This window comes from Hibiscus syriacus, unplaced genomic scaffold (genome assembly GCF_006381635.1).
Source record: "Hibiscus syriacus cultivar Baekdansim isolate YM2019G1 unplaced genomic scaffold, ASM638163v2 tig00110515_pilon, whole genome shotgun sequence".
Classification (NCBI taxonomy): Eukaryota; Viridiplantae; Streptophyta; class Magnoliopsida; order Malvales; family Malvaceae; genus Hibiscus; species Hibiscus syriacus.
The window spans coordinates 1074698-1095881 of NW_024062769.1; the positions used below are offsets into that span (position 1 = coordinate 1074698).

General features: G+C 32.0%; 1 protein-coding gene across 1 annotated transcript; it reads right to left on the reverse strand.

Annotated features, from left to right (window-relative positions):
* Positions 1-1848: 1848 nt before the first annotated feature.
* On the reverse strand, positions 1849-3967 carry LOC120130139. Its single transcript, XM_039147460.1, has 5 exons — positions 3719-3967; positions 3539-3612; positions 2958-3093; positions 2556-2819; positions 1849-2357 (listed from the first exon to the last, which is right to left on the reverse strand). Exons 1-5 carry the CDS (start codon positions 3836-3838, stop codon positions 2094-2096), a joined length of 858 nt encoding a protein of 285 aa, XP_039003391.1. The 5' UTR covers positions 3839-3967; the 3' UTR covers positions 1849-2093.
* Between the last annotated feature and the right edge of the window lie 17217 nt (positions 3968-21184).

The window sequence follows — 21184 nt, forward strand, 5'->3', positions numbered from 1 at the left end:
GCATACTAAGACTAATTTCAATGAATATATGAAAGAAACTTGGTTTAACTGAGATGGTTAACTGATTTTTATGAACTATACGATTCACTTTGTATCTCAATAGCCATGATATGCTTATGTATGAATTTTAGTTCATTTACATTATTATGCCTCACTAAGTAAATACTTAGCATGTTTTAATTTCACGCGTAGGTAAGAGCCAAGACTAGCAGAGTTAGGAGTGTTGCAGAGATCATTAATCCAATGTTGACTCATCAGTAACTGTAGGACAATTATTTCTCTTTTTAATAATTAGATTGCATGTATATGAACTTAAGAAAACACTCTGGATTGTATTAAAGTTACAATTTTTGTGATATGTTTCAACGAATATTTTATTATTGTACTAAAATGTTTTGTTTTGTTTTGTTTTTAGTATTGATACTGTTCTTTCAGTACCGATACATTTTCCCAGATTTTCCATATTCAGCATGATATTTACCCACATTTGGCCAATTTCCCTTATTTTTTACCTATAACAATACTATCAAACCCTTCTTTACATATCCAAACTAACTTTGCTTCATTTAGCTACTTATAAAATCTACAATCTCTTAGGAACACTTCAATCCAAGAATCATACCACTTTTTCTAACATGTTTTTAAACACATCCAATGCTTCTAATCTCTTATTTACTTCATTAACAAGTCAAATAAACTAGTAACAATCAATATAAACTCATATCTTAACAAATCATTCAAAAACCTATTTTCCTAAATCTCAAATATTTCATTCATCTCTTAGTTTTAATATTGTTTAACCTTTCCTTAAGCCTCTATATTACTCCCTGATTCAAAAACCAACCAAAAACGAAAGGAAAAACTAGCCAAATGAAAACTTACCTTTGGCTATGGAAGAGAGCTCTTCCACAGGAAAGAAGAAGAAAAGAGATAGCTTTTGGTTAACTTACTTTTTCCCTTTTTCCTTTACTTTAATACCTTATTAAAAATGAATTTTAAATTTATTTCCCTCTTAAATGACCAAAATGTCCTCTTTATTCATTTATTTTTACAATTTAGTCTAAGACACTATTCCAAACCATTTTCTCATTCTTTTGTCATATTTCAAATAAATCCTCAAATTCTTAAATCTTTTCAATAAAGTTTTTGACCTGATATTTAGGGTATTACAGGGGATTAAGGAGAGTATAGCTAGTGAGGTTAGAATTCATAACCTGAGAAAATATGAGAGAACAAATATGAGCAGTTTGATCAATTGATCAAATGTGTTTGGTCGAAAAGGAGAGATTTTAGATAACACGAAAATGAGTTTTATTTTCTGTTTATAAAATTAAATTTGAATTTGTTTTTCACAATTCTTACAAGGAATATTACATTAGTATAAAGGTCCATTTTAAATAAACATCACACAATCAATTGGATGGAGTTAAGTTTTTAGATTAATATATTCGGTAGTTTAAAGGTATGTTTTTCCATCTCCATGACGAAGTGGGAGAGGACCAACCGATATGAAGATGGGATTCACAGGAGCCTGCATTGTCAAATCGACATTCCTTGAACTGTAAAGAGATGCTTGGGAGGATCGGAACAACCTTTGGAGAAGAGCTTGGGATTTTGATGGGCCTCATGCTTAGCAAATGAAACAGATCCTTTGCTTGGTGCTCCGCCACAGCTTAATGACCAACTACGAGTGAGCTGGAAACGGACTTACAACAGATCCTCATTGCCTGATTTGTGATAATGGAAAAGAAACCATAACACATGTTCTGCGTGATTGCCCATTTGTGAATATTCCCACAAAGAAAAAGAAAATAAAAACGCTATGTTTTGTTTTTATATGAAAAAGAAGTTAATGAACAACTCAGACGGACTATAACGATAAAAGTAGTCACCTTCGCCAAAATGGGACAGAATTTGAACAAGACGATGGACAAAGTAATTAGCATAGGTTCATAGGTCAAGTTGATATGTTAGACCTACAACATAATTCCCAGAACCCATAATGAGAAGACCAAATAATATATAATCACCCCCACTACAGACAAAAGAAAACACAGGAGACGATCACAGTGTACCGTGTTAGACCTAATAAGTTAAACCAAAGCAATGCTGCTTTCCCCGCCAGGGGGTTTGCGTACACCACCGAGGTATTCTCGAGATTCTGCCTTCCCATCAGCAAAGATGTTGTTGCCACTCATCTCCTGCAGCTTCGCCGCACTGAGCGGTTTCTCATCAGAACCTGGTGGAACATCACCCTTAAATATGTCATTTCCTGATAGCTCTGAAAATTTCTGGTTATGTATTTTCTTTGCCGTCTTAACCACAGCTTCCTCACTTGGCGTGCTAACTCCAGCAAGCTGCAGCATAACATCCAAGACCAAAAACTGGTTAGATGGGAAACAATGCTTTTTAATCCCCAAGAAAAAGTGAAGCACAGAAAGGTAAAGCCCGAGGCATGATTCGTATCTACCTTTGGTGCCATTTGATGCACAAGGCACAATTTGTTTAATCATTTGACAGAATTTTGTAAGTTATGAGTTTTAACATGTACTTACTCCAATGTCAAACTTATCTTTCGATTCCAATTGACGTACAGCTGTTGGCCTCAGCAAAATTTCAGGCGAAGGAGCAAAGATGTCATGCCCACCAAGCTCCTTGGACTTTGCATTAGAGGGCTGCTTCTTCAACTTTGCTTCCTCAGTTTCTAGTGTTCCACTTAGCTCACGCTGCTTTGCCACACCAGGAACAGTGGTTGGCTTCTTGGGTGAAATACTCTCCTCCTCGGCAAACGAGATGTGATTCATTCCGGCTATAGCTTGCTGACAGTTCCAAACATTAAAAACGAGTGTTCAATGAACCACGATTTGATACAAATATAACATTTTCCAAGAATTGGTATGATTTACAGATATCTATAACGTCAACATAATTCGAAAACGAAAGAACTGAATGCATACCTGGTACATTCGTATTCCAGTTTTGTTGTTCGGAGTCGGATTGGCACAGCCATGTTCGGACTCATCATTTCCTCCTTTGGCTGCAAAAATACCACAACCAGTCATCTCCGTAATTTTATATCCAGAACAAGGTTTCCTGGAAGTAGCAGAGTCAATTAGATAAGCAAATTAAATACAAATATAAGTAAACAATAGATAGAATGCAAGAGAGAGAGAGAGAGAGAGCTATTAAGATCTCCTTCAACGGTTGTACAATTGAACTAGAACGGAGATCCAATAGTTCGCTAATTAATGATAGATAAATAACATCCATCAAGGAAATTAATCGAACAGATCAAATTAGAAAGTTCTAAATTCCACGCAGATTCGAGGTCTTTTTTTTTCCTTTTCAGAACAGTACTTCAGATAATAAATACACATATAGGAAGTGGCGGAGACAAATAAAACATAAAAAGGATAAAGAATGAAAACTCTAGTAATAGCTCCAGTTTTTTTTAAACTACATTATCTATATAAAAAAAACGCAGAGCAAAGAAAACGAAGAATTTGTAAAAGAAGAAGAAGGCGGAAGCAGATCTCACCGTTTGTTTAAGCTTTCGAATTCTTCATCAGTCACTTGACCTCCAAACACAACTTTTCTGATCCCATCCAACGGCTACCATTGATCAAAGAAACAAATCAATAGAAAACACTAATTCAAAATCCAAACAAAATCCTTTTCTTTTTTTTTCTTTTTTCATTTTGGGAAGAAAAAGAAGTACCTGATGTGGGCGGGTGGAGCGTGCAGCGGAGGTGGTGGAATCGGGTTGAGGAGTGTCGGACCAAGTGAGTAGATCTGCAGTGGAAGTGTGTGTTTTCCTCTGTGGGGTGCTCCTCTCCATTCCTTTTTCTCTTAAAACAAAGCTTTCGATTCAATAACAACAACGACGGAGAGAAGGCTTGGGGTTCCTTCTCTGCAGCTCCAAAAACAAATGTATGCTTTTAGAGCTTGGAATGAGTGAGGAAAATGAACAAAGGAAAATGAACAAAGGAAAACGAGATCCGGATTTATTTTACAATATTTCAAAGGTAAAAAGGCATATGAGGTTCTTATATTTTTTAAAACGAACTAAAGTGGCATTCAAATTATTTTTTCATTTAATATTACATTTCAACTCACAAAAACTCAATATGGTCATTTGACTAATGTTTTTCGATGTTGATCATTACAGTGTTGATGTGATAATTCTCGGTGTTAATGTGACAATTCATAATATCGATGTGGTGGTTAACAATATGATGTGGCGATCTACGGTGGTTTATGACGTGGTAAATAACATAGCAAATGATCTAAATTGGTTTTTTGGTCTTATTCGTAAGCTAAAATGATTTTTTTTAAAGTTTAGAGGCTTATTTAAAAAATAAAATTGTTTAAATTTAAAATGTTCAATATAAAATTACTTAAAATAATTAAAAAGATTAAATATTAAAATTAAAAAATAAATTATTAAAAAATAAATCAATTAGATTAGTCTAGACGTACAAATTTTGTATCTAAATGTGGTTAGGAAATATAATAAGTTACTCACATCAATACACAAATTTATTCATATTTAATATAAGTTTTAAACTTCACTTTATATACTAGCTTATTATACTATGTGCAAGAGTTTACGAATGGTCTTTAAAATTAGTTGAAGTATGATTAGATGTTTGTATTATTACAAAAAATAATGTGTTTCTTAATTGTACTTAGTAACAAAATTTGTAAGTCTCGGCTAATCAGTAAAAATACTTTGTATAAGTGTTGATGATATGATTATATGTTACATGTATATATTATACGTGTGTATATGTTTATTTTTAAAAAAAACATTTTAATAGTATTTTTAATATATATATATATATATATATATATATTAGTAATTTATTTTTTATATTTAATTTTTAAAATATTTTAAAAAAATAAATAATCCCATGAACTTCTTAATACAACTGATATGACCCTTGAACAAGACCAAAAAAACTAATTTAACTCATCTTCTATGTCATTTATTAAGTCATCACCCAACCGTCATATTAGCGTTGTGAACCATCAAGTTAGCATCATGAAGTATCACGTCAGTACCATAATGTCAACGAAAAAAACGTTGGCAAAATATTCATATTTGGTTTCCTTTTTGAGTTGGAGGACTACATTGAGTGAAAAATAATTCAATGGTCACATTAATTTTTCTAAAAAGTACAAGGACCTATTATCCTTTTTTACATATTTTTGAACTATTTTAACGCATGTCATGTGATTTATAATATTATTTAGGGTAAAGTATAGTAATGGTCACCAAACTTTTCTAAAGCATTCATTTAGGTCCTCGAACTTTTAAAACTTGTAATACAGTCCCCCAACATTTAGTCTGTTTGCAATATGGTCCCTGACCATTTGATGTCGTTAGTACGATTGGAATATGGTCACCAAACTTTTTAGGAGCTTGCATTTAGATCCCCTAACTTTTAAAACTTGCAACACAGTCCTAAATTTCATTATAAACCCTAAATTCCTTTTCGATCTCAAATTTCTTTTTTCGCTTCTCTCTTTGAATTATGTGAATGTGTTGACTTAAATAAGGGTCATTGAGAGAAGACACGACTAATGGACTATTGGGACCATCAACGATTCAAGGTGTAATGTTAGATACAAATCATCTCAGGTGAAGCATAGATGTTCGATGAAATGCTTGTGAGAAAAAAATGGGGTTATAAATGCAGAGTTGACAAATACTACTAAGATGAACTAAGTATCATTGTTGAAAGTCACCAACAAAGCTGAAATTATTTTGTATAAATGGCATATAATAATTTATTCGTTTAATCCTTGTGCTTAAAGATTTTCCAACAGATGATCAAATATAATGAATTCCCAAACAGCGCATTCACCTCTCAGTCTCTTTCACAACTCGAAGGCATCATGACTGGGTCAAGTAGCTGCTCCAAATATACCACCCTGTCATGATCTCTTTCGAGTTGCGTGCATGCAAAATTATCTTCTAAAGCTAAAATTCAATACAATACAACTGTAAAATTTCCAAAACATGCAAAAAATTAATTCGTTTATGATATATCAGTCCCATAATCAAAATGAACTTATTAAAAAGAATACGAGCTCATATGATGCCGAAAACCATAGGTTTGATTAATATAATTCCCAGTAAACTAGTACCAGTAGTCTCTCGGATTGAGCCTGGCTATTTCACTATGTCGATACTCACAACCAATTCCCTGATTTAAAGAAAAACCAAACAAGAAGATCAAAAAAATTTAGCCTAGGACCCTATTTCACTGTTATTCTAATGGACTGAATATAATTCATAAGGAGTACTAAAATTTTTGATTAACAAGAAAGAAAGAAAATTATATGATTTTGGTTCAAAACTAACATTGAATATCCAGATCATTGACATGCAGTTCCAGAAACATAAAAATTTCAACAAAAAACACACAATGCAAGCTGAAGATGAGATAGTGCGAAAGAGGAAAAGCTTACTTTTGGATAGCCCAAAAGAGAAAATAAATACCTTCTTGCAAGTTAGGGGAGAGACTAAGAAATAAATGCAATCGGTGTTGTGTTCCAATAATTCTTCCTCCATTTTTTCTTTGTAAATAAAAGGCTGAAAGACAGAGCACTGCTTGGGCTTATAATTATACATGGCAGAAAATTGAAGAACAAAAACCAAACGAGAGGTGAATGCGTTGTTTGTGATTTCATTATATTTGATCATCTGTTGGAAAATCTTTAATTACAATGATTAAACGAATAAATTATTATATGCCATTTATAAAAAATAATTCTAGTTTTGCTGGTAACTTTCAACAATGATACTTAGTTCATCTTAGTAGTATTTGTCAAGTCTGCATTTCTAACCCCATTTTTTTCTCAGAAGCATTTCATCGAACATTTATGCTTCACCTGAGATGATATGTATCTAACATTACACCTTGAATCGTTGATGGTCCCGATAGTCCATTGGTCGGGTCTTCTCTCAATAGACCCTTATTCAAGTCAACATCTCCACATAATTCAAAGTTAGATTAGAATTTCCCATGCATCACCGACTGAAAAGTTACGTTGGAAATGAGAAGAGAGAAGCGAAAAAGGAAATTCGAGATCGAAAAGGAATTTGGGGTTTATAATGAAATTTAGAAATATGTTGCAAGTTTTAAAAGTTGGGGGACCTAAATGGAAGCGCCTGAAAAGTTTGGTGACCATATTGCAAATGTACTAATGACATCAAACGACCGGGGACCATATTACAAACAGACTAAATGTTGGGGGACCATATTGTAAATAAACTAAATATTAGGGAACTGTATTGTAAGTTTTAAAAGTTAGAGGACCTATATGAAAGCTTTAGAAATGTTCGGTGATCATTATTATACTTTATCCTATTATTTATAGTAAAACTGATTTTTTTATAAAATTGGTATAATAGAAAATATAACCCTTGAATTTTATATTTTGTTTTAACTTGGTCATAATTCTAAAAATTTAACTACTTTCTTTTCTTCTCCCTTCCACTATCATTTCCCTTCCTCCTATAATGAATTGCTTAATGAAAAAATAATTCTCTAAACTATACTTTTGTTAATTTTATATGTCTAAAGAATTTTTACTTTAATCTTTTTTGTGCCTATATCACAAGGAACGTTCAAAAACCTCATAAGACAAATGTCACATCTATAAAATTTATTTTTTATTTAAAAAATACTTCAAATTATTATTTTAAAAATCATTTTTTTGAAATTATAAAATACTCAAAATTTCTAAAAATTTCAAATTTCAATCCTTTTACCACTGTCAATTGCCACCAATGCCAACAATCAGCTAAAACTCTTGCTCCAACTCCTAATAGCAACAACCAATCGATTATTGTAACTTAAACCCTAACCCCTTTCGATTAGTCACAAATCCATGTATTCACACAACATTGGATATTTTGTCGGTCATGAAAGTAAGGGGTTTTGATCATTTAGTGTTTCGTTGGTCGTGCAGTCTTGGGTGTTCGACTGATTGATAGTGTCGGTGGCGGTCGAAGGTACTAAGGATTGAAATTAGAATTTAAAGAGATTTTGAGAGTTTTATTGTAATTTTATAAAATTTTGAAGTTTTTTAAACTATAATTTTAAGTTTTTTTTAGTTTAAATATAAACACATGTGTCGGTAATGATATTTTAACGACTATGATGGACCAAACATGTAACACCCATTTCTTGTATACATTTCCGTATACAGGTCACATATGTCACATGACTTTTAAAAAAATTACTTATTTGTAAAACCCATAAAATTTTGTTACGAAAATAAAACAAAACATTTTAATATAATAATAAAACATTCTTTGCAACATATTACAAAGATTGTCACTTTAATACATTCCATAACATTTTTATTAAGTTCAAGTATCAAAATAGACATAATTATCCTAATGTTATTGATGAGTCAACCTTGGATTGATGATCGTTGCTGTACTCCTTGCTCAACTAGTCTTTGCTCTTACCTACGCGTGAAATTAACACACACTAAGTATTTACTTAGTGAGGCAATATATTGTAAATAAATTGCAATTCATACATAAGTATATCATGGCTATTGAAATACGAAGTAAATCGTATACTCCATAAGAATCAGTTAACCATATCAGCTAAATCATATTTCATTCATATAGTCATCGAAATTATTCTTAGTATGCCCATCATACCTATTTTTCGATATATTTTTCTCAATTATCCTTTATTTTGCACAATGTATGTTAAATGAGAATGTAGGGTACATGCATTAAATCGAAGTGCCGAAATGGTCATTCACCTTCTATGAATACCATGAGTGGCTCCTTTTATGCTGATAATGCACTATTATGCATTTAACTATCATTAATGGCACCTTTTATGCTGAAATGCACCATTATACATTTAAATTTCATTAGTGGCACCTTTATGCCGAAATGCAACATTATGCATTTAACTTTCATTAGTGGCACCTTTTATACTGAAATGCAATGTTATGCATTTAACTTTCATTAGTGGCACCTTTTATGCCGAAATGCATTGTTATGCATTCAACTTTCATTAGTGACACCATTTATGCCAAAATGCACCGTTGTGCATTTATTTTTGCAACATTGATAACCATTACAAAACATCAACATTCATCCATTCATTTTAGAGCAGTTCATACTCTAAAACTTATTCATAATATCATTTCTATATACGATACAAAAATATACCAAAAATGTTGTAAAACATACATTTAACAAAATAATCGAGGTTGACTCAATGCGAGTCTTCCTCCTTTTATACAAGTACAATAAATTCACTCACCTGATATGCCTCGCTAGTATGTTGTAATGATGTCCAGTTATTCGACAACTTTATCTTTGCCCTTTTCCTTGCTTGACTCAGGAGCTTGGTTATGATCTATACAAGCATCCATTAAGTACACATACGATACCAATGTTAGTATACTCTCTAACATTTATAATTTTAATAATACTCAAAAGTACTATTATATTCAATTTCTATCAAAATTCATCCTATATTAAATTTTCCAGACTCAATAGTATCGGTACCCCTACCATGGTATAGATACTTCTATACTATGGTATCGATATTCCCTTTCAGTATCGATACCATTTCTACATTATAGAATCCATGGTATCAATATCTTTCTCTTAGTATCGATACCCATATCACTATCGATACTAATTGTATCAGTATCGATAATATTCATCATATTTCTTCAAATTTAAACCTATAGTATTGTACTGTTCTTCTATTACCTATCCCCTTACCCATATTTTCCATTTTTTAGCTCGATTTTTACCTAAATTTCATTAATTTCTCTTACTTTTACCTCCAACAATACCCTTAAACTTAACATCTCTTAACCCAACTAACTTTCCTCCATATAGCTTCTTATAACATCTAAATTCTCTAAAGAACACTCCAAACTAAGAATCATACTACTTTTTCATACATGTTTTTAATCACTTTTAAGGCTTCTAATCTCTTATTTACTTCTTTGACAAGTCAAATATACTTGTAAACCTCAATAAAAACTCATATTTCAACATATCACTTAAAAACCCATTTTCTTTAATCTCAAATAAATAATCCATCTCTTATTTTTAATCCTCTTTAAACTTTCCTTAAGTTTCCACATCACTTAAGGTTTCAAGAAAAAACCAAAAAACGAAAGGAAAAACTAGCTAGATAAAGCCTTACCTTTGGCTGTGGAGGAAAGCACATGAACACGAGAACAAGGAGAATAGAAGATGACTTAGCTTGTTTTTCAAATTCCCTTTTTCCTCTTCTTAAATACCCTAATTAAAAATAATTTTAAATCAACTTCCTTCTAATGGACCAAAATACCCTTTCATTCTACCATTCTTACTAATTGGTCTTAAACACAATGTTCTAAATCGTTTCTTATACTTTACCATTTATTCAATTTAATTCCCAAAATTTTTAAATCATTTCAATATAGTCACTAACCCGATATTCGGGATATTACAATTCTCCCCTTAAGAAAATTTGTCCTCGAAAGAAGTACCTGGTACGAAGAAGTGTGGAAACTGCTTCCTCATGTCATCCTCTCTTTTCTAAGTAGATTCTTCTATTTTGTGGTTTTCCAAAGTATTTTAACTAGAGGATTCTTCTTGTTATGCAATTATTTGCTTTCTTGAGCCAAGATCCACACTAGTTCTTCCTCGTAAGTCAGATATGGTCGGATCTCTATTTCCTATGGTGTGATAATATGGGATGGATCTGATTGATACCTTCTAAGCATCGACACGTGAAAAACATTATGGATCTTGTCCATATCAGGAGGCAAAGCTAATTGATAAGCTACTCGTCCGACCCTTTTCAAAATCTCATTAGGTCCAATGAATCTCCGACTCAACTTTCCTTTGTGCCTAAACCACAATACTTTCTTCTAAGGCAACACTTTCAGAAATACCTTATCTCCCACTTGAAATTCAATTTCTTTTCTTTTCAAATCAACATAAGACTTTTGTCGATCGGAGACTATCTTTAGATTATACTGGATAACTTTCACTTTCTCTTCCATTTGTTTCATCAAATCTAGGCCAACTAGGTCTCATCCTTATAGTTCAAACCAATTTAATGGTGTTCAACACTTCCTCCCATATAAAGCTTCATATGGGGCCATCTTAATACTCGATTGGTAACTGTTATTATAAGAAAATTTTGCTAAAGGAAAATCCCTTTCACATGATCCTTTAAACTCAATCACACATGCCCTTATCATATCCTCTAATATTTGAATAGCTTGTTATGATTGCCCATCTGTATGCGGATGAAAAGTTGTGCTGAAATTCAATCGAGTACCCAATGCCTCATGCATGGACTTATAGAATCTTGCAGTAAACCTTGAGTCTCGATTAGACACTATCGATATAGGCACTTCATGCAGTAGAACTATCTCTTTTATATACAATTCCTCATATTTATCCATCGAGAAATTTACTCGAACTAGAATAAAGTGAGTTGTCTTGGTCAATCTGTGCACAATTACCCATATTGAGTCATTTTTACCTGGTGTAAAAGGTAGCCCCAAAACAAATACCCATTGTAACTCGTTCCCACTTCCACTCAGGAATGGATACCAGTTGTAGTAATCTGGAAGGCACTTGATGTTTAACTTTCACTTGCTGATATATCTAACATTTTGCAACAAACTCCGATACAACTCTTTTCATGCCAGGCCACCAATAACAACTCTTTATATCCTGATACATTTTATTCTCGTCTGGATGCATAGCCAAAGGACTATAATATGCCTTGAAAAGAATATCTTTTTTAGTTCATCATTATCGGGAATGCAATGTCTTCCACTATAATATAAATATCCATCAGCTCTCATTTCGAAGTTCTTGGCTTCTTCTTTTTTACTTGCGCCATTCTTTCCAAGAATTTCTCATCTTGACCTTGCAGCTATTTTACAAGATCCAAAAGCATTGGCTTTAACTTAAGTTAAGCAATCAATGCACCATCTTCCTTTAAAGGCATACGTGCATCCAAAGCCCGTAGAGCGGCAAAAGTCTTTCAGTTATGTGCATCCGCAACCATATTAGCCTTTATGGAATAATAATCGATGATCAAATCATAATCTTTTAAAAGCTAGATCCATCTTCTCTGTCTCAAGTTCAGTTTTTTTAAGTTAGCACACACTTTAATTCTTGTGATCTGTATAAATATGACACCGCTCACCATTAAGATAATGAAGCCAAATTTTCTAAGAAAACATGGCTGCTACAAATTCCAAGTCATGTGTCGGGTAATTTCTCTCATGAGTTTTCAACTGTCTTGAGGCATAAGCCATGAATTTTGCATCTTGTATAAGTACACATCCCAACCCATTATGAGATACATCACTAAAGAGTACATAGTCTTTACCCGACTAAGGTTGTACAAGCACTAGGGCTTCTGTTACAATTCTCTTTAGTATTTCCAAACTTTCTTGACATTTCTCCAACCACTCAAAAGGCACGTCTTTCTGTAACAACTTAGTTAGTGGTGAAGTTAACATTGAGAAGTTCTTCACGAATCGTCTATAATAACCAGCAAGCCCCAAGAAACTTTGAACTTCAGAAATATTCTTTGGGGTTTCTAATCCACTATAGCTTGAATCTTTTTGGGATTTAATCTAATGCCTTCTGCAGAGACTATATGACCAAGGAAAGTAATCTCAGCTAACCAAAATTCACATTTGGATAATTTGGCATATAGCTTCTTTTCTCGAAGTGTTTGAAGAACCACTCGAAGATGGGCATCATGTTCCTCTATTGACTTGGAATACACCAAAATATCATATATATAAATAAAATCATAAATTGATCCAAGTAAGGTTGGAATACTCGATTCATCAAGTCCATAAATGTTGTAAGAGCATTAGTCAATCCAAATGGCATCACTACAAATTCGTAGTGTCCATGAGTCCGAAAAGTGTTTTTGAAATATCCTCTTCTTTAGTCTTTAATTGGTGGTATCCTGACCTCATGTCTTTATTAGAGAATATTGTTGTGCCTTTCAATTGATCAAATAAATCATCAATTATCGGAAGAAGATACTTATTCTTTATGTTTACTTTCTTTAACTAATGGTAGTCGATGCATAATCGCATAGACCCGTCCTTCTTTCACAAAAAACATAGCCCAAGGAGAAACACTAAGTCTCACAAATCCCTTATCGAGTAGCTCTTGCAATTGGGCTTTTAGCTCTCTTAACTCCATTGGTGTCATTCGATATGGAGCCATAGAATCAGGTTCAGTACCCAGGTAAACCTCAATCTTGAATTCCACCTCATGATCTGGAGGTAAACCGATAACTCTTCCGGAAAAAGATCCAGAAACTCCTTAATCATTGAAATATCATCTAATCTCTCTTCCGGTGCTCGAGTGTCTATCACATTGGCTAGGAAAGCTATATATCCTTTTGACATCATTTTCTTTGTAGTCATGGTTGATATCACATTGGATGGTGATTTCACTTTTTCGCTAATCACTACGATTTCTGAGCCTTTCGCATCCTTCAGAAATAATCGCTTCTTGCGATAATCAACCCATCTATGATGTGGAGACAACCAATTCATGCCCAAAATAATTTCAAACTCATCAAAAGGCAACTCCTTTATTTTGTCAAGAACACAATCCCTTGAATCTTTATCGGGCATTTTCTACATACTTGCATTACTTTCGCACTATGACCCATGGGGTTTACTGCTATCATCTCACTAACAATTAGTTCTAAAAGAATTCCTCTAGCTATAACCAACTTTGTACTAACGTATGAGTATGTCAAATCAGGGTTAACTAAAACAAATATAGGTTCATCAAAAAGATGGAATGTACCCGTTAAGATCTTCGGGTCATCTCGTTCCTCATTGGTCTTAATATTATAAATTCTGTCGACTCCCTGAGTCTCTTGTCACGGTATTGATTCAAATTGTCCTCTGGATCTACCTCTTCATCTACTTCTATTAGAAGTCTCCACTGATCTCTGAGATTGCGCTGAATTGCCTCCAAATTTCTTAGGATAGTTTTGGGCATAGTGACCAGTCTCACCACATTGAAAAAAGGCTCCACTGAGAAATATGCATACTCCACAGTGAAATTTTCCACATGTTTGACATGGAGTTCTCTCTCCAATTGCTCTACCGGAGCTAGCAACAAAATACTGGGATTGTTTAGTTTTATATGAAGCTACACCAGAACCATCTCTACCAGTATATCGGGAACTCGAGCCCTTGCGTATCTTAGCATGAGGGGAGTTACAGGTGTTCCAATTCTTTTCTCCGTCTGCATACTCTGCTCAGTTGCTAGAGTCTCCTCTTAAGCTCTTTCAATAACCTTAGCTCGGTTTATAACTTCTTACAAGCTAGTTAAATTTAAAGCCAATATAATCTCTTTCAACTTTGGCCTTAAACCTTCAACTAACCAATCATGTCGAGCCTTGTCATTAGGAATTACCACAGTAACAAAACGACTCAACTTATTGTAATCAACCTCGTACTAATGTACTGCTCGATCACCTTGTTTTAAATTAAGGAACTTTAGCAGCATTAGCCTTCTAAACTGCTCACCAGCATACTTGTTCTTAAATTCCTTCTGGAAGAACTTCCAGATCACTTGTTCCAGCAGTGAGTACAATGTAGTATTTGTCCACCATTCTTAATCTAATCCCCAAAGTAAAGATATAACTCCACCCATCTTTTCCAAATTAGAGCAGTGAAGATTTTCATGCATTACTATAACATCATTTAACCATAAGCCATCCTCCATAAGACCTTCATCCTCTTCTCCCCGGAACTCAGGAGCTCCTAAACACTTCAGCTCTTTTGGGATCAACATCCTTGGTACTGGAGGAGCAGGGGGAGGTGGATGAGGTGGAAACCATGTCAAGATGGCATCGAGAGCCTGTATAAAAGCTCCAAACTCAGGCTCTGACATACCCTGATGTACAGGTGCACTAGCATTTTCAAATGGAATCAGGTGCTTACTATTAGCCTCGTAACTTTCGCTACCCATTCCTTCTCTAATTTCTCGTTCAGCAGTAATTCACGAGTTCAAAGATTCCGACATCTACTAGGACATACATAATAATAATACTAAAGTTAGTAAGAAGTGACATTAATCACACTCTAATGGAACCATATCAGTAACCATGACAATCTTAGTGGCATGTAACCATTTTTAAAGTCAAGTAACCCGGTTTAGGCCTAGAATCGACTAAACCTGTAGGTCTGATACCAATAAATGTAACACACATTTACCATATATGTTTCCATACACAAGTCACAGATGTGACATGACTTTTAAAAACATTTACTTATTTGTAAAACCCATTAAATTTTGTTTTGAAAATAAAACAAAACATTTTAATATAATAATAAAACATTCTTTGCAACATATTACAAAGATGATCACTTTAATACATTCCAAAGCATTTTTCTTAAGTTCAAATACATGCCAACTAATTATCAAAATAGACATAATTGTCCAAAGGTTACTGATGAAATGCACCGTTACACATTTAACTTTCATTAGTGGCACCTTTTTTTACTGAAATGTACCGTTATGCATTCAACTTTCATTAGTGGCTCGTTTTATACCGAAATGCACCATTATGCATTTATTTTGGCAACATCGATAACCATTACACAACATCAAAATTCATCCATTCATTTTAGAGTAGCTCATACTCTAAAACTTATTCATAATATCATTTCTATAAGTGTTACGAAAATATACTAAAATACTATAAAACATATATTTAACAAAACATTCGAGGTTGACTCATTGCGAGTCTTCCTCCTTTTATACAAGTACATAAATGCACTCACTTGATATTCCTCGCTAGTATTATGTAATGATGTCTAGCTATTCGATAACTTTATCTTTGCCCTTTTTCTTCCTTGACTTAGGAGCTTGGTTATGATCTATACAACCATCCATTAAGTACACATATGATACCAATGTTAGTATACTCGTTAACATTTATAATTTTAATAATACTCAAAAGTACTATTATATTCAATTTCTATCAAAATTCATCCTATCCAGACTCAATAGTATCGGTACCCTACCATGGTATCGATACTTCTATATTATGGTACCGATACTCCCTTTCAGTATCGATACCATTTCTGCATTCTAGAATCCATGGTATCGATACCTTCCTCTTTAATACCCACATCAGTATTGATACTAATTGCATCAGTATAGATATTATTCATCATATTTCTTCAAATTTAAACTTATAATATAGATATTGTTCTTCCAGTATCGATACCCTTACCCATATTTTACATTTTCAACTCGATTTTTACCCAAATTTCGTTAATTTCTCTTACTTTTACCTCCAACAATACCCTTAAACTTAACATCACTTAACCCAACTAACCTTCCTCCATTTAGCTTCTTATAACATCCAAATTCTCTAAAGGACACTCTAAACTAAGAAACTTACTACTTTTTCATACATGTTTTTAATCACTTTTAGGGCTTCTAATCTCTTATTTACTTCTTTGATAAGTCAAATACTTTAAACAACAATCAAAAATCATATTTCAACATATCACTTAAAAACCCATTTTCTTCAATCTCAAATAAATCATCCATCTCTTAGTTTTAACCCTCTTAAAACCTTCCCTAAGCTTCCACATCACTTAAGGTTTCAAGAACAAACCAAACACGAAAGTAAAAACTAGCTGAATCCTTACCTTTAACTATTGAGGAGAGCATGGGAACACGAGAAGAAGGAGAAGAGAAGATGACTTAGCTTGTTTTTCAATTCCCCCTTTTTCCTCTTCTTAGATACCCAAATTAAATATAATTTTAAATCCATTTCCTTCTAAAGGACCAAAATAGCTTTCATTCTTCCATTCTTACTAATTGGTCTTAAACACAATTTTCTAAATCGTTTCTTATACTTTACCATTTATTCAATTTAATTCCCTAATTTTTTTAAATCATTTCAATATAGCCATTGACCTAAAAAATAACATTAAAAATGTCATAACAAAAACAAATTTAAGGGTAAATTACGTGCTTAGTACTTAAACTATCAATTTTGGTCCATTTTAGTACCTAAACTTTGAATTAGTTTTCAAAACCATACCTAACGTTTAGTTTTTATTTCGTTTTAGTACTTCACTATTAGAAACTTGGAGGGTTATTTGCATGTAGCAACTTTTTACGGGTAAATTGTATCATTCATCACTCGACTATCTTCTCAATCCTATTTTTGTCACTAAAGTTTAATTTTTTTAATTTAATTACTAACTTTAAAATTACTATTAATTTAATCACTGTAACTTTGAAATTTATTTTTTATTTTAATTATATATTAATAAAATAGTAATAAAAATGTCATGTCACAAAAATTATTAATAAAATAAATTAGAGTGATTAAAATATGAGCAATTTGAATGTTGAGTATTTAAAATGAAAGTTTTTAAATTAGTACAAAAATAGGAGTGAAAAGATAGTTGAGTGATGAATAATGTAATTTACCTATACAAAGTGCCATTAAGTCTTTAACGAAGAGGTACTAAAATGAAAAAAACTAACAGTGAGGTTTGGTTTTAAAAAAATTAAAAGTTTAGGTCTAAGAGTTTGTTTGATAGGTTGTAATTGGTTTTCTAAAAAATAATTTACGTAAATTAATTGCCTAAAAACTATTTTACGTAAAATGAATTACCTGAAAACTATTTTACGTAAAATGAATTACATTTGCTAGAAAATAGTTTATGAAAACTATTTATGGTGTTTTGATGATATTCTATAAACTATTTTTCACTTATTTGATACATTGTTTTAATTGTATGAAAAATGATTTACGTAAATTAAATTACCCAAAAATTGATTTCCATAAAATGAATTATTAGAAAACAATTGCTTGAAAATATTTTACAGTGTTTGGATGGTGTTATGTAAATCTTTTCTATTTGATAAAATATTTTATTATAAATATTAAATATAATAAATTATTATTTTACCATCTACGACCTTAAAGAATAACAACAATTCCTTTACCAACGAGGTCGCTTGGTGTTATACTATGTCCAAAGACCAATCATGAGATTATTGTAATGTCAAACTTATTTTATCAAGTTTATTAAATAAGACATTGCCATTATTATTTTCAGTCATTTTTCTATATGAATAAATATATTGTAGAATAATAAAGTCTAGAACGATATGATTATTCTTAAAAGCTCCTTAGCCAAGTATTATTGCAGGCATGAACAACAATAATATAATTGAGGCTAATGTGTAGTTGATAAATGGCAAAGCGTTGTCACTGGCATAGACATGTCAGAAATTAATACATGAGTATGTGTTAGAGAACAACATATTGGATTGATTCGCTATGAGCATTTCTCTTGGATTATTATGTAACATACATGAAATTTCTCATGGTGATAACTTCATATATATAATCATATGACTTGAGGTCATCATTATGTCAACATTTATTGTCACATGTTTTGGTATAGTTAAACGTGTGTCATGACTGGTTACACCATAAAAACCGATATTAGACATGCCATAATTTATGTAGTAAGATATGATTGATCAACAAAGCATTTATCCCTCCTACATAAAAGGAATTTTATATCGGGCCACTTGATTGAGCGAGACTAGAAACATGACCATGCTCAAATAATTTGATATGGGATATCATAGATTACTTGTTTGTAATAGTTTGTTATGAATATCAAGAAAGATTAGATGAACTATACAAGTGTGATTGTTCCATGACTTGTGTTCGATCTAGATATAAAGGATGTAATATATAAAAGGGAGTTAATCACAAATATGTTATATTGAATCATGATTTATTGTAACTTAGATAAAAATGATATATTGCTAGATGTTACTCAGTGGTTGTAATATTAGAATTGTTATAATATTTACTAATGTTACAAGGATCAATAGGGTCACACCCTATGGTTGAACCGAGCAAATATTAAATGAATTATATATAGGCAAATTTGTTACACAAGAATATAATTAAAACCAATATATATATATTTAGTATATATAGATTATTTTAATTATGCCAAAATATTATAATTATTGTAATTATAACACCAAATAAATATTTAAAGATAATAATTATAGTAATTATAATTTTTTAATGAGTATTTATAATATATAATTTAGATTATAATGAGAAACCAAATTAGGGTTATAAGGACAATAAAAAGAACATAAAAGTCAATCAGCTATTTTTTATGCCAATTGCAAAATTTCTCTAAACAGTTTGGAGAAATAAAGTATCTACTCGTAACCGGGTGAACTGAGTAGAGGTCGAGATGATTTCGTTACGACTTCGAATTACTTTATCGTAATATTTTTTTCTACATCAAAAACCCAAATGAATTAAGGTAATTTTTTCATCATTCCTCCTGGATTCAGTTAATCGCACATGGATCACTAGTTTGGATAGCAAGATATTTTTTCTATTGCGCCATAGGGTGTACTGACGGTCCTAACAGTGATATCAGAGCCATTTGTATGATACGAATTCAGGTTAAATACTTCTATAATGTAATTGTATGAGATGCATGTTTTAGTTTTTGATTTATGTTACGAGTATATAATATTAAGCAAATCGAATCAACTTTGATTAAACTATTAACACTGTTAATCTTGTTCTTACAATCTATGGTTAAATGTTGATCATAGAAACTGTTGTTAAATTTTAGTATATTATGTGTTAATTTTTAACATGTAGATTGTATGATTATCGGTCCTGATCAAGGTTTGAAAAGAATAATAGTTATTCCATTATAAAACCCTATGGGATTAAAAATCACGAAATCATTATTATATTGATAAAATTTATGAAAAATTTTCTACAATAATCGAAGTGCTAATTTAAATTTTTCTCGGCACACCGACGAAACCGTATATGTTGGACCGAATAGGTAAAAAAAGGTTGTAGGAACAAATTGGTAATTTTTATAAACAAGATAAAACATGTATATATTATGGATAATAAGCACGTTGTTTGAGAATGCATGGTTATAGTCCGACAAGCCCACATAGTGTATTTGCAAATGTTGTAAATTTTAAAAAGGGTATGCGTGTAATGCCTCTCTTCACTTCTGTTATAAATTATCTTATTATCTCATTCCCTCGTAAGTAAACGTGTTTCTAAAATTGTAATTATGAAGATGCTTTAGCGAAGAGTGAATGATGCGTCACCAAAACAGAAATAAGAAGCTTGTGAAGTATCTTTAACCTTTTATGTTTTCGGTTCTCTTATTAGCTTGAGAATGAACCAGCATAGAATTATGGGCTATAACTATTGCATTTATTTATTGCTTTACATATATGTGATATTTAGAATATCTAAATTCATGCAAAATAATGGTAAAAGTTTATAAGATATGTTTAAAAGAAAATGGTGAGACTCTAAATGAAATCTCTCAATAAATTCTATGTTAGTGTAACATCATAATATTTACCCACGTTAAAGTCTTGATCAATATTATAGGGGTCTTGCCAAAGAAAAAAATGTGAATTTATCTTGATTAAACACGAAGAATAAGTAAGTGAAATTCACCAGTTGAAATATTGGTTAATAGCTTAGCTTGGTCACTCTAATAGGATTAGATACCTAGAGGTAGCTTAGCTAGGTTAGTCTAATAGGATTAGATGCATAGAGGTTAGTTATTTGAATAATCATGAGATGACTAGAATAAAAGGTTGTTCATCGAATTGAATAATTACATAAGATGTAATTAGCAAGTTGTTGCTTACCTAAATAACCATTATCTTAAGAGTTAAACCTAAAGCGGACTTAGGAGGAGATAAAATATGGATCTTCAAAAAACATTAGAGAAGGTTTTTCCGAAATTAAAATATGAGGATTCTTAATTCTAAATAAAAAGTGGGAGATTTCTTTAATAAAGACCTATTAATGAATTGTTAAACTCTATTAATAACTCACATATTTCTATCGTTGTAGATTTAATGGCAACCAACACACTATCATTGCTATTAGTCCTTGAGAAGGAAAACTCGAATGTCTTGAACTTCCTTGACTGGTTCCGTAATTTGATAATTATTCTCAAACAATAAAGAAGTCACATGTCATCAAAGACTCGTTCTTGATGAACAAAAAACTATATACTCCAAAGCTAACAGACAAATATAAGA